Here is a 13,188-nt window from a genome sequence, read left to right as displayed (position 1 = left end):
AGTGTCGATCAATATGACTAAATTCATTAAGCCCAAGAGAAGGTTAACTACACCAAACAGTGATTAACCATTAGGTAATACACTCTCAATTATGATCCAAAATCCTAATTTAGCCCAGAAACAGGGCCCAAAATCATATAAATAGTCACAAGTTTCGGAAAAAAGGTACGTCGTCATCACGCCTTAATCACACCGAATATTAAGATCTCACTTGAGTGTCGGAGTACCTCTGGATTAGGAGTTAGCAAAAGGAGGGGAGGATAGCGAAGGAATAGGAGGGAGGTGTTCAGTGAAACAAAGAGGCAAAAGAAGACCGACCAACTATGATGGAGATAATAGTTATCTCAGTTCTAACCCATACAAGAGCAACAATATAAAAGAAAAAGGCTCCTCTCACTGAGCTTATTTGCATTCATTTCTTCATAAAGTTACAAACATCATTCAACTTTGATTTCAAATTATTCCATCTTATTTGACGCACTTAGAATCGATCAACTTGCTACAGCCCCATACACTACAATTGGGCTTCTAACTTGGTGGTTTCCATCATCCCAAATCAAAGAAGCAGAGAGTATTTCCACATTAATTCTCCCTTGAATTATGACATAAAATGACTTTTTCTGCCCTATAGATGTGAAGGAAAGAGTATTGGGTTTCACTTGAATATTTAACAAAGATGGAGCAATTACTCTGGCTTTATATGTAGATGTTGTAGATCCCACATTTGTAACTGTTCTTCGATAAGGACTACTAAAATATGAGTCATTTACATAAAGAGAAAATGAAGGGAGGTTTAATTCAAATACTGCTTTCTTGTTCGCTTGTCCTTTGCAACTACTATGATCTGCAGTTAGGACTCGAAGCTCTTTATCTGTAAACCCTTCACCACACAAAAACTTTATATAATCTGCTTCATTAATATCATATACTAGACCAGGATTTGGTGCCTTAACAGGATTAATAAGCCCAGCTCCATATGCAAATTCAGCTTCAGGATTAAGAGTACGACTCATTGGAGTAGCTATCAATAGAGTGAAAAAAAGATGGTCAATTTGGCTGACTAATGATAAAGAAAATCATACTCTTTATGTGTAATTGCTTACATACGCACACTTTTATCTTAGAGGAACTAGGTGATTATAACTTATTTATTTTTTAAAACACACTCTCGAGAGCACATATTAGTAGTAGTAACTTAGCAAAGTATTAATTACCAGTGGTCATCAATGCAGACTTGATCATGGCAGGAGACCAATTGGGGTGAAATGATTTGATATATGCAGCTGTTGCAGTAGCATGAGGGCATGCCATTGAAGTGCCTGAGATTACATTATATTTTACTTTTCTTTTGTCACCTTTGACACTTGAAATTGGGTCAATTGGAGACCATGCAGCTATAACTTCAACTCCAGGAGCAGCAATGTCAGGCTACAATATCAGTAAAATTAATATTGAAAATGGTATCTTGATTATATAGCATACAATATGTAAGGTTACCTTTAAAGTATTTGGTGTGATTGGATTTGGACCTCTTGAGGAGAATGAAGCTATGGAAGGGATTAGTCCATCGTTTACTTCTTCACTCTTAAATATTGTGGCTGTTGCATTTCTAGTAATTGGTAGAACAATAGATGAGAAAAGGTTGAATTTAATATCATTAGATTTCACACTTTTCATTATCACATATATTTTACACCTTTAACAACTAAAGTGACTCCAGTGGATAACTCATGAACTTATTTTGTTGAATTATCTAAAACTTTGAATGTAGTGAATTTTTTACCCCAATTTAGAAATAAAAAGATATATATTTGTGTGATATTGAAGAAGAACCCACAAGTTATTTCAACTAAGATATTTGATTATTTGATCATTTTTTTATTTAGCATTAAATCTATTATTAGCATTTTGAAAATAATAAAGGTGAACACAAAAGTCTCATTTATAAAGATACACAGGATTAAATAAATTTTTAAGATACTTAAAATTGATTCAGATAGAAATGGACACCTTTTAACTTTTTTTAGTCTATACTTATACTTAGTATTTAATGAATACATAAAAATAAAATGTTTGGCTTAATCCCAAATTTTATATCCGTGAGAATTATTCGAGAGAGTTTGAGAGTTATAAATTAATTTCTCCTCCTTTATTGTTAATATTCTAATTTGTAATATTTTCTTCCACATTAGTAAAAGTGGGTTGTTTCAGCTGTGTCGGAGATTAAGTTAAATTGGCGGAACTCCGTTAACTAGTTTTTGGTGTGTTTTTTCGTCTTTATCTCTTTTATTATTCTGTTCTATTTATTAGTATTATGCTGCTTTCTCTTTTGTTATAGTATTCAATATTATATGTCGGATAACTCTCTTAGTGTTTTATTTTAGTGAAAAATTACCCGTTTTTTTCAACATAAAATTGATCTTAACTATAATTTTTACTATTAATACATAATCATCAAGATATTTATTTATAATATCTAGAAAATTAAAAGGTTATTTAATTCAAATACATACAAAAATGCACTATTATAGTACAAATATTTTATATATATCACTTTGGATAATATATATATATATATATATATATGTATATTACTATTTTTCTCTTAATATTGGGAGGTGCAGTTCGTAATTATGGTGCCTGTATAAACACACATACCTGTTTGAAGTTAAATAAGAATGTATGAGTCTTAGATCCCACAGAGTAACCTCCAAAGCAGGCAACGCGTATGCTCCGGGCAAATCTTTAGGGTAATTATTTCCAAATATAACACCAACTGCCCCAGATAAAAACCCTGCATCTTCAGCACCCTGAATGCTTTCACACAGAACAATCTTTCCCTGCACTGAATGTTTATCCAAAGAGTCCTTTTCACAATACCTGACCAATTAATAACGTATCAAATTGAAATCCAATTTTTTTCTGATTTCCTTAAAGAAAACAACAGACTGTCTTAGAATTCATTTTCTGATACCTGGATGTGGAGCTGTTATGTCCACCAGCAGTGTTAGGTATATCTCCACCATATACAAGTGGATAAAGTTTTCTCTTAAGATCAAATGTGTTGATTGAGACCCCCTGCACACATATAAATACTCACACTCATCAGTAAAACTAAGCCTTTATTTGAATATTTCAAGTTAAGATCAATTCCGTTGAAGTTATAATGGAGAATTTACAGAAATGATACCTCATAAATCGCCCCATTGCCCAACTTCACCTTGGTGACAATCTTTCTGTCGAAAGTGCTAGCAGCTACAGAAAGTAACCATGGTGCATAATTTGTCATTGAGTAAAGATTTGGACCCAAATTGTTGGCAGAATTTGAGGTTAGTATCCCCTTCTTCATTGCATGAAAACTTCCTATATTATTTGAATCTTGAAAATACGGAACATGGACTATATTTCCGAGTCCAGTTGAAATAGAAATGACGTCTACTCCATCACTAATAGCTTCATCAAAGGCTGCAAGGGTGTCAGCATCGCCACAACTTCCTGTCTTCCAGCATACTTTGTACATTGCAATTCGGGCAGATGGAACTCCTCCACGGGCAGTCCCTGAGGCTAACCCAAATACACTTACTGAGTTAACCGAGTTTCCAGCAACTGTTGATGCACAATGTGATCCATGACCTTCTCCATCTCTTGGAGATAATATATCATCTTTGGCAAACTCATGCTCTATATTAAAGTACTTTGCGCCAATTATTTTGCTGCATAATAGAGATTGTTTTGTTTACATCATACACAGTAGAAACATATACTTCACAATAGATTATAATAATATAATAATATTTAAATTTTAAAAAGAAATATGATTAAAAATTATTTTATTGGTATATGAAATAAATGTGTTTTTACTGTTTGTTTGTGGTGATGTGTGTATGTGGTGCTAACACATCACCAGTCTTAATAAAGAATTACTTTTTTAGAAAGTGAGCATCCAATTACTTTACCCCGAAATATTCTAGTCAGAGTATGACATTGTCGTGAAAAATGATGTTATATAAATATTTCAAACTTGACTCTAGTTATTTTTTATTAGTGTATTAAACCATGTAAAAGATAAATTAGACCTATAAAAAATTAAACAGAAAATAAACATCTAAATAGGTTAATAGCTGGACCCAAGTTTTCAAATAATTAAAACCAGACCTAAAAAATTGTATTACAATTAATAGATTAGATCGAATTTTCAAAAAAAATAAGTTAGATCTATTTTAACTTGTTTTTATCCAGTAACATATGACTTGCAGAAATGAAAAGTAATGTTTAAAGTATACCTTATCTGGGTATTCATAGAGAGAGAGAGGTTGGAAGAAAATAAAAAGAAGAGAAAGAAAGTGATATATAAAGAAAATAGAGATAAATATAGTAGAAAATGAGAAAAAGAAAAAAAACAAGTCTATAAAATAAATGATATTACTTGTTGCAGGTGAAGTTATGACATGATCCTTTCCATCTGGTTGGTGGAGGACCAAATCCTTTGCCGCTGAAGCTCTCAGACTCGGGCCAGATACCACTGTCTATTACTCCCACAATTATGTCATTCTCTATGGTTTCTCTATTAGTATTATGCGGAAGCCCTAAGAAGTTCCACGACCTTGTTGTGTGAAGACGATTCTTGCCGTTTGGGAAAACAGAGACAACGTTCTCCATTTCTGTTACAATCCAAAGTAACACAGTGTTTTACCTTTCATGAACATAATATTAATCATGAATTACAGAGGCATTGAAATGAGAATAGCACCTGCCATTCTTTTAGCCTCCTCTTCTGTTAACTTCATGACGAATGCATTGAAGTTTTTGTAGCTGTGAAGTACAGCTTCTGTTTTGAAGTCGCTGGAAGCAAGCAGGTTTGGACAGTTAACGAACAAAATCAATCTAACTCAATTCCATTATTTACAGTGGAGTTTTTATTCAGTAACAAAGATATTTTGAAGCAGGAGTTATCATAAACAAGAATATATGTTGAACCTGCCAAGGACTTTTTGAGCCATGGTGGTATGAAGAGAAGGTATGGAAGTGAGGTCTGTGTCCTTGGGATGATCACCCATGTAGACAATGTAAGTCTGTGTTGAGAAAAATTATATATTAATTAAATTAAAAGAATAATTGAAATCTAAATATAAAGTAGATGGATACCAAAAATAAGGAGGGAGATGCAAGATTTAAGATATAAGTAGGTATTTGCCTTCCTATCATTGTTGGAATGTGCATGTTTAACTGTGGCAATGCAGAGAAGAATGAAAAGAAGGCATGGCCTTAAAGAGATCATATTTGATACTCCAATGGATGAAATACCTAGCAGAATTTGAAGGGGCTAAATTAAGTGTGAGTATAGCAAGTTCCAGCAAAGAGTATTTATAGTAGAAGAGAACTACTACAGTTTGGCTCATTGCTACTTTCACAAATCCAATAACACTGGTTTGTAATTTATTTCACTAGAGTGTTTGTAATTTTGACACCACTAAAAAAACAAAATATCTTCATTTCACACCACTAAAAAGATAAAATATTTATTTATTTTTAATATAAAATGATAATATATATTATATTAGTTGGTTATGAGATGGCAGTATTTTGTACGAGGTCTCAATTTCCTATCTAGCACCATTTACATATTTATTTCCCTATCTAGCACCTTTTTGTTTTTATTTCCCTATCTAGCACCCTTTTATTTTTTATTTTCCTATCTAGCACCATTTTAAAAATAAATAAATAAATAATAAATTATTATTTTTTTAATAATTTTAATTTTGAATGCATTAAAAAATAAATATTTTTAATGTTTAAAATAATTAGAAATATAATTAATGAATAAATAAATGAGTTTTTACAAAATAAAAATAAAAAAGTAATAAATTAGAAATGGTTAGTTTAAAACATTAATTTTATAAAACAAATATTTTACATCTCAAAAAGTAAAAGCATTAATTTTATAACATTTTTCACATCCCATTATAATATAATATATTAATATTTTAAATTAAAAAGACAATTAAAATACTAATTTATTTAGTTGTTGTTAGGTAGGTATGGTTATTTTTTATTTTCACCCTTACAATTTTCTTTTTATTAAAATAAACGAAATTGCTCAAATATAAAATAATTAATTTACACTTACAATAATAAAAAATGACATGGATGTGATCCTTTAATAAATTTTTTCATAACTTTATTTAGAACTTTTAAAAACATCCTTTTTGTGACTTTTTAAAAAAATCTTTTGGACTAAAAAAAATATTATTTATGTTCAATCATAATTTTTAATACAAAATGTTTTTTATAGTATAATATCAAAATGGGGCCACTGAACGAATCTTTATTTCTCGTAAGAAATCATAAATATAGGGTAAAGGATCATAATTCATGACAAGCTATATCACTTCTAGTAGTAGTTGTTAAAAAAAAATGGAATAATCTTGCATGTTCTTAAACAAATTATCTTTTTTAACGACAAATCTACACAGTGTAAAAAAATGCCCAAGTACTTTTGCTTTTGGAAAAAAAAAAAGTTCAAACTTAGTTAGCTAATCTTATCTGTAAAATTTATTGATTGTTTCTATTTTAAATAAAGTAATAATATATTTGAAATAAATATTAACTTGTAAAATTAAATCTTTATTATTCAAATTTAAATATTATTAAATAAAATAATTGTCTGACAACTTCATTTCCCAGGGAAGATATATCATTGAATAGAAAGAATGAAAGTCAGATAGAAATGATCAGCTTTGACTGTTTATTACATCTATCATTACAACCATGAAAAAGAAAAATGATTGAATTTTATAAAAATTAACAATATTCCAAAATAGATTAACTATTAGACCTTTTATTTAAAATTACGTATCTATAAATATTAATATAAAATTGATAACTAAATCATTTCAATGTTTTAAGAACTTTTGTCTTTGAACATCTGAAATGAAAATTGCTTAAATAAATATCTTGCTAATGAAAGCAAGATTTTAATATAAATCTCATAAATATACCATTCTTAAAATTAAGATAATCTTTTATATAAATAATTTTATTTAATTTAAAATAGTTTTTTTTATTAGATTTATTTTAAAATGTTATTTTGATTGATAAAAAAATCATAATTTCTTTCATTAAATATATTTGAAGTCTTAATAAAAGTTATAATTTATTAAAAACGTTATTTATAATTTGATTTCTATATTTAGAATTATTTTAATACAGTATCATAATTTTCTAAATTATTAATTTAGTTCCAATTTAATTTTAAATGAAACAATGAGACTCTTCTGATAAATTCATGTTAGGTGTTATGCCTAAATTTGTACTGTTCAATGCATTCTCCCTCACTTTTTCTTCTTTTCGGTTTTTTCGAGTACAAAATATGAGAAAATTCTTCCAAATCAACTTATAAAATGTGACTGCATCAGTTGCATATTGAAATTTTTAAAATTGATATCCGGAATTAAAAATCTGGAATTAAAAAAATAAATCAAGAATAAAATTTTTGCTATGGAAATAAAATTTTATAATAAAATTAGAAAATCAAAATTTCATTTTGAAAAAATAATTATGAAATATAATAAATACATTTTGAAAAAAAAAAATCAAAAAGTTATTATAGAAAAGGAATTTCAAAAACCAGTAAAATGTTCTCACAAACAAAATTTCGTGACGTGTTCCACGTGTTTCAGAAAAAAAAATCCAAAATGTATTTTAATATGTACTCCTTTTTAACTTAAAGATATTTTTGTGATTTCATGTAAAAATCGGTTACATGTTCAGATTATGTCATACTGAGACAAATTCTTCCTACGTATTCAAATCTTTCCCTAAACTTTACGCTTTCATATTAAGTAGGGTTTAGGGTTTAGGTGAAAATTGATTTTAATATTTTAATTTTTTTAAAATAATTATAAAGGAAACATAACATCATCTTTTAAATAATCTTAGTTTCAACCTACACTTTCATATCTTTCTTTCGGACGCAACACTTCTATTCTTGTTAATACTACAAGAAATAATTATGGTAGAGTTCTCAAAATAGTGACGCAAAAAGCAAAAAAACAACTCTATGACTATAAAATTAAATAATTATTAAGAAGTGGACTTTAAGTCTTTGCAACTCGTGCATGAGACTATATTAAGAAGTGAACTCTGATACCATATTAAAAAGTTAATTTTAAGTCTAACTCAACTTCATAAAATCAACTTATAAAGTGAGGTTTACACCCACTTATATACTATGAAATATCTTAATATTTAGTCGATGTGGGATCTCTAACAATAATTAAACTTAGCGTTGTCATTGAGGACACTACGTGAGAAAACAAATGTAAGTAAATTGTTATCCGTGTCGCCTAGACCTACACTAAATTTAATAAAATATTAACTTCTCCATTTTGTGCCCCCATTCTCAACGCAATATCATTTTGCAACTTATTTTTTGATTGCATCTACTTTGTGTTCACATTCTAAATCTAACTTGTTATTATTATTTTAATAATTTTTAACTTACATCAACTTTGTGTTCACATTCTAGACTTAATATTATTCTGTCAATTAATTTTTTTTCATTGCATCTACTTTGTGTCCCCATTCTAGACACTAGTTTATTATTATTATTTTAATAATTTTTAGTGAGTTAAAGGTCTCCATTGTGAACACAATATTTAACATTTATTTTTATGTCTAACTTGACTAGACTTTACCCTTACTAGTAACTTCTTTTATTTTGTTGGCAGCTAAAATTAATTTTTCTTGTTGTGAAAAACACTTAAAAAAAAAAAACCAATTTATTTATGCTTTCTCCAGCCCTCAATACTTACTATTTTCACTTCTCAATTAAAATATAACTATTATTCTTAGTTAAATTTTCAAATTAGTTCACATACCTCACACAGATGTATCTTAGTTTAACTAAATTTTAAACATAAGTTAAATTTAGTTACTCTTTTTAATTTAATTTACTCAATTAGATTATTACATTGAAAACACAGTCCTTACAGCTTTTCTAGACAAAAGAAGAAGAAAAAGTGCGGGTAATTTTCTTCCTGAAATGTGAGAGAATCCAATGTGGGTAAAATGACACATACTGTCCCAAAGAATAGACATGAAAAAGTAAGTGAAGGTAAGACAATTGAAAGGAGTGGTCTAGAGAGTAGGTAGAAAGGGGTAATAATGTAAATGTGGCTGCCAATCATGGTGTTTGGTTATTGGTATTATAAGGGATGTCAATGTCCTAATTATTGTATTGGGATAAGTGTGTGCTCCACTAGAGTTCACATCTTAGGAAAAGGCTAAACAACATTCGAAGATGAATAGTGGGTGGAATTCCAAGTAGTTTTCCCATTAAGAATTTTTGTTTGTTTACATTTCATGGGTGAACACCTTCCACACTGTAACAATACTAAGAACATGTATTCAAATAATATATAAAAAAATTATTACAAACTAAACTTAAAGTCTAACTCAATCACATAAAATCGACTCATAAAATTGAGTTTTGCACCTATTTATATACAATGAAATGTCATCATCTTTAGTCGATTGGGATCTTCAATAAAAATATTAAATTATCGTTTAATTCAAAATAATTGACATTTTTTTTAAATATGAAGAATTTAATAAAATTCAAATTATTTTCAATTATATTATCCGATTGAATTAGAGTGTGTTTTGATTTGTAAATTTCCACTTTCCTAAGAAAAAAACACAGTTTATGTTTAATAAGTGGAGTTGAGATAAATTATTAATTTATATACTAAATACATGTTAAACTATAAAAAAAAGAAACATCTTCTAGCATCTTCATTATACATTATACATTATACACAAATTTATAAACTTAATACTTGAGTTAATGTTTTTATTAGTTAGAAAATACTCATATGACATACAATTTAATATTTTAAATTTTGAAAAAAAAAATATTGATTTATAAAAGTAAAAAAAATACCTTTTTATTTTAAAATGCATATTATTGTCAATAATTAAATAAAATATTAGTTATAGTATGTATTTTATAAAAAAAAAATTAAAAATATGAAACATGAAAATACACAAAAAAATGATTTTTACCATATAATTTTTTTAATTTTACTCTTATAAAATTATACATATTTTTATATTCTATTATTTTAATATTTTTAATATTATTTTTTAAAATTATATATGTAATTTAAAAATTATATTATTTGAATACAATAAATAATAAATACATATGTGTGGAAGCTGATGGACTTTTATAAATGATATAAATTTACACTGGTTGGTTGGCATAAACAACTTCAAGACACAACTATACAATGATTTTTAACGAAATATTTTAAATAAGTATTATAAAATGCATTTTTCTTTTTACCAATAAATGATGATTCAATGTAAAAATGTTGAACATCGCATTTTTTTTTGTTCAAACTTGTTCTTATTATTTCTTTAAAAGCAAAAATCTAAATCATTTTGTCTATTTTATTTTAAATATATTTGTTATTGTTCCGTTTATTTCCAAACTTAACTATTATCATGTTTGCTAAGAAAGTTTCTTTGTGTTTTAAATGCTAAAAGCTAAATATTTGTGTCTTATAAAGTTGTATATTATACTTTTGATATTATTTAAACCATTGACCTACACAAGCAATACAAATTAGACAAGTGGCATGAGCACTTGATGACAAAGATGAAAAATAATTTGAACAATCAACACAAACATGAAAAATATATGAAATATTTGAAAAATGATTTGAGCCACAATCAACATTAATAAGTATAAGTAGAAAGAAACCAAATTATTATTTAATATAAATTACATAAATAAAAATAATAAACTGGATTTATAAAAATAATATATAATATATAAATGAAATAAATATCATTTTACAAAATTTGTAAGTACTTCTTAATATATTATTAAAAATATTTTATAATTTTTTATAAAATATATAATTAAAGAATAACAGTTTTGCATTCACAAAAATAATATATAATAATAATTATAGTTTTAGTTCAATAAATAGAAAATAAAACGTCCAAGTTTATTTCAAAGTCTAACTGAATATTATATAATTAGTAACTTTGACTATTCACATGTATGATAAAAATAAACATATTTAAAATAGTATAAAAGTATGCTCATTAATGTTTAGGTCTAATTTAAAAATATAAGACAAATTTAATATTTTCAGAAAAAAGAGAAATAAAATATAAAATAATTTGACATTTTAAAATATTACTTCTAAAAAACACTGTAAACTATTAAAAGAATTTGTACATCAAATATTAAAAATATTAAATCTTAATTGCATTTTTTTACTATTGAATTTTGACACTTTCTCGAATTCGCTAATGATTTTTGTTTTCACTTATTGTATCATCAGGTCAAACATTAAATATATTTTACTAATTCATAGATCGAGAATCAAATAATCACTTGATGTAACTAATCGTGTTTGTTGGTCACTATGAATTGGAAAAATATAAGTATCTTGTTATTTCTTAATTTTTTAAGAGTTGACATAAAAAGTTATTTAAATATTTTTTAAAATTATGTGAAATGTACTGTAAAGATAAATGTAAAGATAAAATTATGATGGAGTTTTAAGTTTTATAGTAAATAATATCTCAAAACAATGGTTAATATTAATAAATTTGATATTGCACCATTGATATTTTTTATAAAAATAAAAATAGTGTCTGTGTGATGTGTTTGTGTTCAGGATTCTATGGTCAATTGCTTACTCATACCTCATCTTACATGTCACTATTTAAAGTTAAATAAAAATGCCATATTTAGTGTAGAACATTTATTGTTATGAATAAATATATTAAATGCAAAGTTTAATTATCAATACTATATTAAATGTTATATTTATTATAGTATTTAAGTGTATTTTTTTGGATAAAACTTTTTAATGGACTTGTTTGACAGTTGTGATATATTACAATAAAATTATGAAATAAAATATAAAACAATTTTAGTGACAAAAAGTAATTAGTTGCTATAGTACTAAATTAGAGATTATTTTAGAAACTAAAAAAATTTTTTTGTTTCTAAATTAATTTTTATTATTGTTAAATAGTTTCTAAATTGATATCTAATTAGCTACCAAGGTTTTAACTACCAATTATTTAGATTCTAAATTTGGTAGCAAAAAACTTGGTAGCAAAAAACTTGGTAGCTAATTAAATACCAGTTTAGAAACCATCTACCAATAATAGAAACTAATTTAGAAACCAAAAGTTTTTAAAATTTTTAAAATGGTTTCTAATTTAGTCACTATAGCAACTAATTATTTTTTGTCTTTAAAATTTGTTTTTATTTCATAATTTTCTTGTAGTGATAAACGTATAGCTCTAGTTGATAAATATAAAATATTGCTAAAAAAATCATTATATATCAATTAATATAGAAAAAAATAATCAATACAAGAAAAAATATTTTTTTTACCGATGTTTATTTTGACATTACCAAGAATTGAAATCCTTGTTAAGTCATTTACTCAATTGTAATTTCTAATACTACCGTTGGAAACGTAATTTTCATGATATTTTTTAACCTCATCAAAAGCCAATATTTATTTCAAAACTCACTTTAACTATCAAGAGTTTAAAAACATCCATAAAATATAATGAGTTTCAAAACTTCCATACAAATATCATAGATTTCAAAATTTCCTTAAAATACCATGTGTTTTAAAATCTGTATAGAATAACATGTGTTTTAAAATCTTTGTAAAATATAAAAATATATGTATCCAATTTTACTTATTTAATATTAATTTTAATTATAACTTAATTTTTATATATTTAAAAATATTAATAATAAAATATTAAGTTAATAATTATTTTTCTTCCACTTATTATTTTTATTATTATTCACTGATTATCATACAACCAAGTTTAACGAGAAAATTTATTTGAAAAAAAAAATATTATTGTAAAATTAATATGAAAAAACCTTTTTTATATAATAAAAAAATATATACCGAAGATCATGAATACCTAGATGAATCAATACCTTTAAATATGACAACATTTGTTTCATTTTCATAAAATTCTAAAAAAAAAAACACTTCCAAAACAATCAATGTACGACACATAGATGAAGATTGAAGATTGTTGACCCTCAAATTGGTGCTTCACTCCAAAGTAATAAAGTTGGTGAGATTTTCATAGAGACAACCAAATCATGAAAGGATATATATT

General features: G+C 26.1%; 1 protein-coding gene across 1 annotated transcript; it reads right to left on the bottom strand.

Annotated features, from left to right (window-relative positions):
* Positions 1-374: 374 nt before the first annotated feature.
* LOC137825503 (cucumisin) lies at positions 375-5,392 on the bottom strand. Its single transcript, XM_068631184.2, has 10 exons — positions 5,195-5,392; positions 4,978-5,072; positions 4,751-4,842; positions 4,427-4,661; positions 3,191-3,713; positions 2,975-3,078; positions 2,659-2,880; positions 1,498-1,609; positions 1,215-1,428; positions 375-1,021 (listed from the first exon to the last, which is right to left on the bottom strand). The coding sequence occupies exons 1-10, from the start codon at positions 5,276-5,278 to the stop codon at positions 492-494; spliced, it is 2,211 nt and encodes a 736-aa protein (XP_068487285.2). The 5' UTR covers positions 5,279-5,392; the 3' UTR covers positions 375-491.
* Between the last annotated feature and the right edge of the window lie 7,796 nt (positions 5,393-13,188).

This window comes from Phaseolus vulgaris, chromosome 8 (genome assembly GCF_051622355.1).
Source record: "Phaseolus vulgaris cultivar YP4 chromosome 8, ASM5162235v1, whole genome shotgun sequence".
NCBI lineage: Eukaryota > Viridiplantae > Streptophyta > Magnoliopsida > Fabales > Fabaceae > Phaseolus > Phaseolus vulgaris.
The sequence above is the reverse complement of the archived record's forward strand: the minus strand, read 5'-3'. Positions and strand labels throughout refer to the sequence as shown.

What these genes read in the sequence shown, in the direction of transcription:
- LOC137825503 (XM_068631184.2), bottom strand. Translation starts at nt 5,278, where the DNA reads ATGATCTCTTTAAGGCCATGCCTTCTTTTCATTCTTCTCTGCATTGCC. An exon ending in GGAGGCTAAAAGAATGGCAG is followed by an intron (nt 4,662 to 4,750) that starts GTGCTATTCTCA and finishes GGATTGTAACAG; the next exon opens with AAATGGAGAACGTTGTCTCT. An exon ending in GTCTGCATTGATGACCACTG is followed by an intron (nt 1,022 to 1,214) that starts GTAATTAATACT and finishes CTCTATTGATAG; the next exon opens with CTACTCCAATGAGTCGTACT.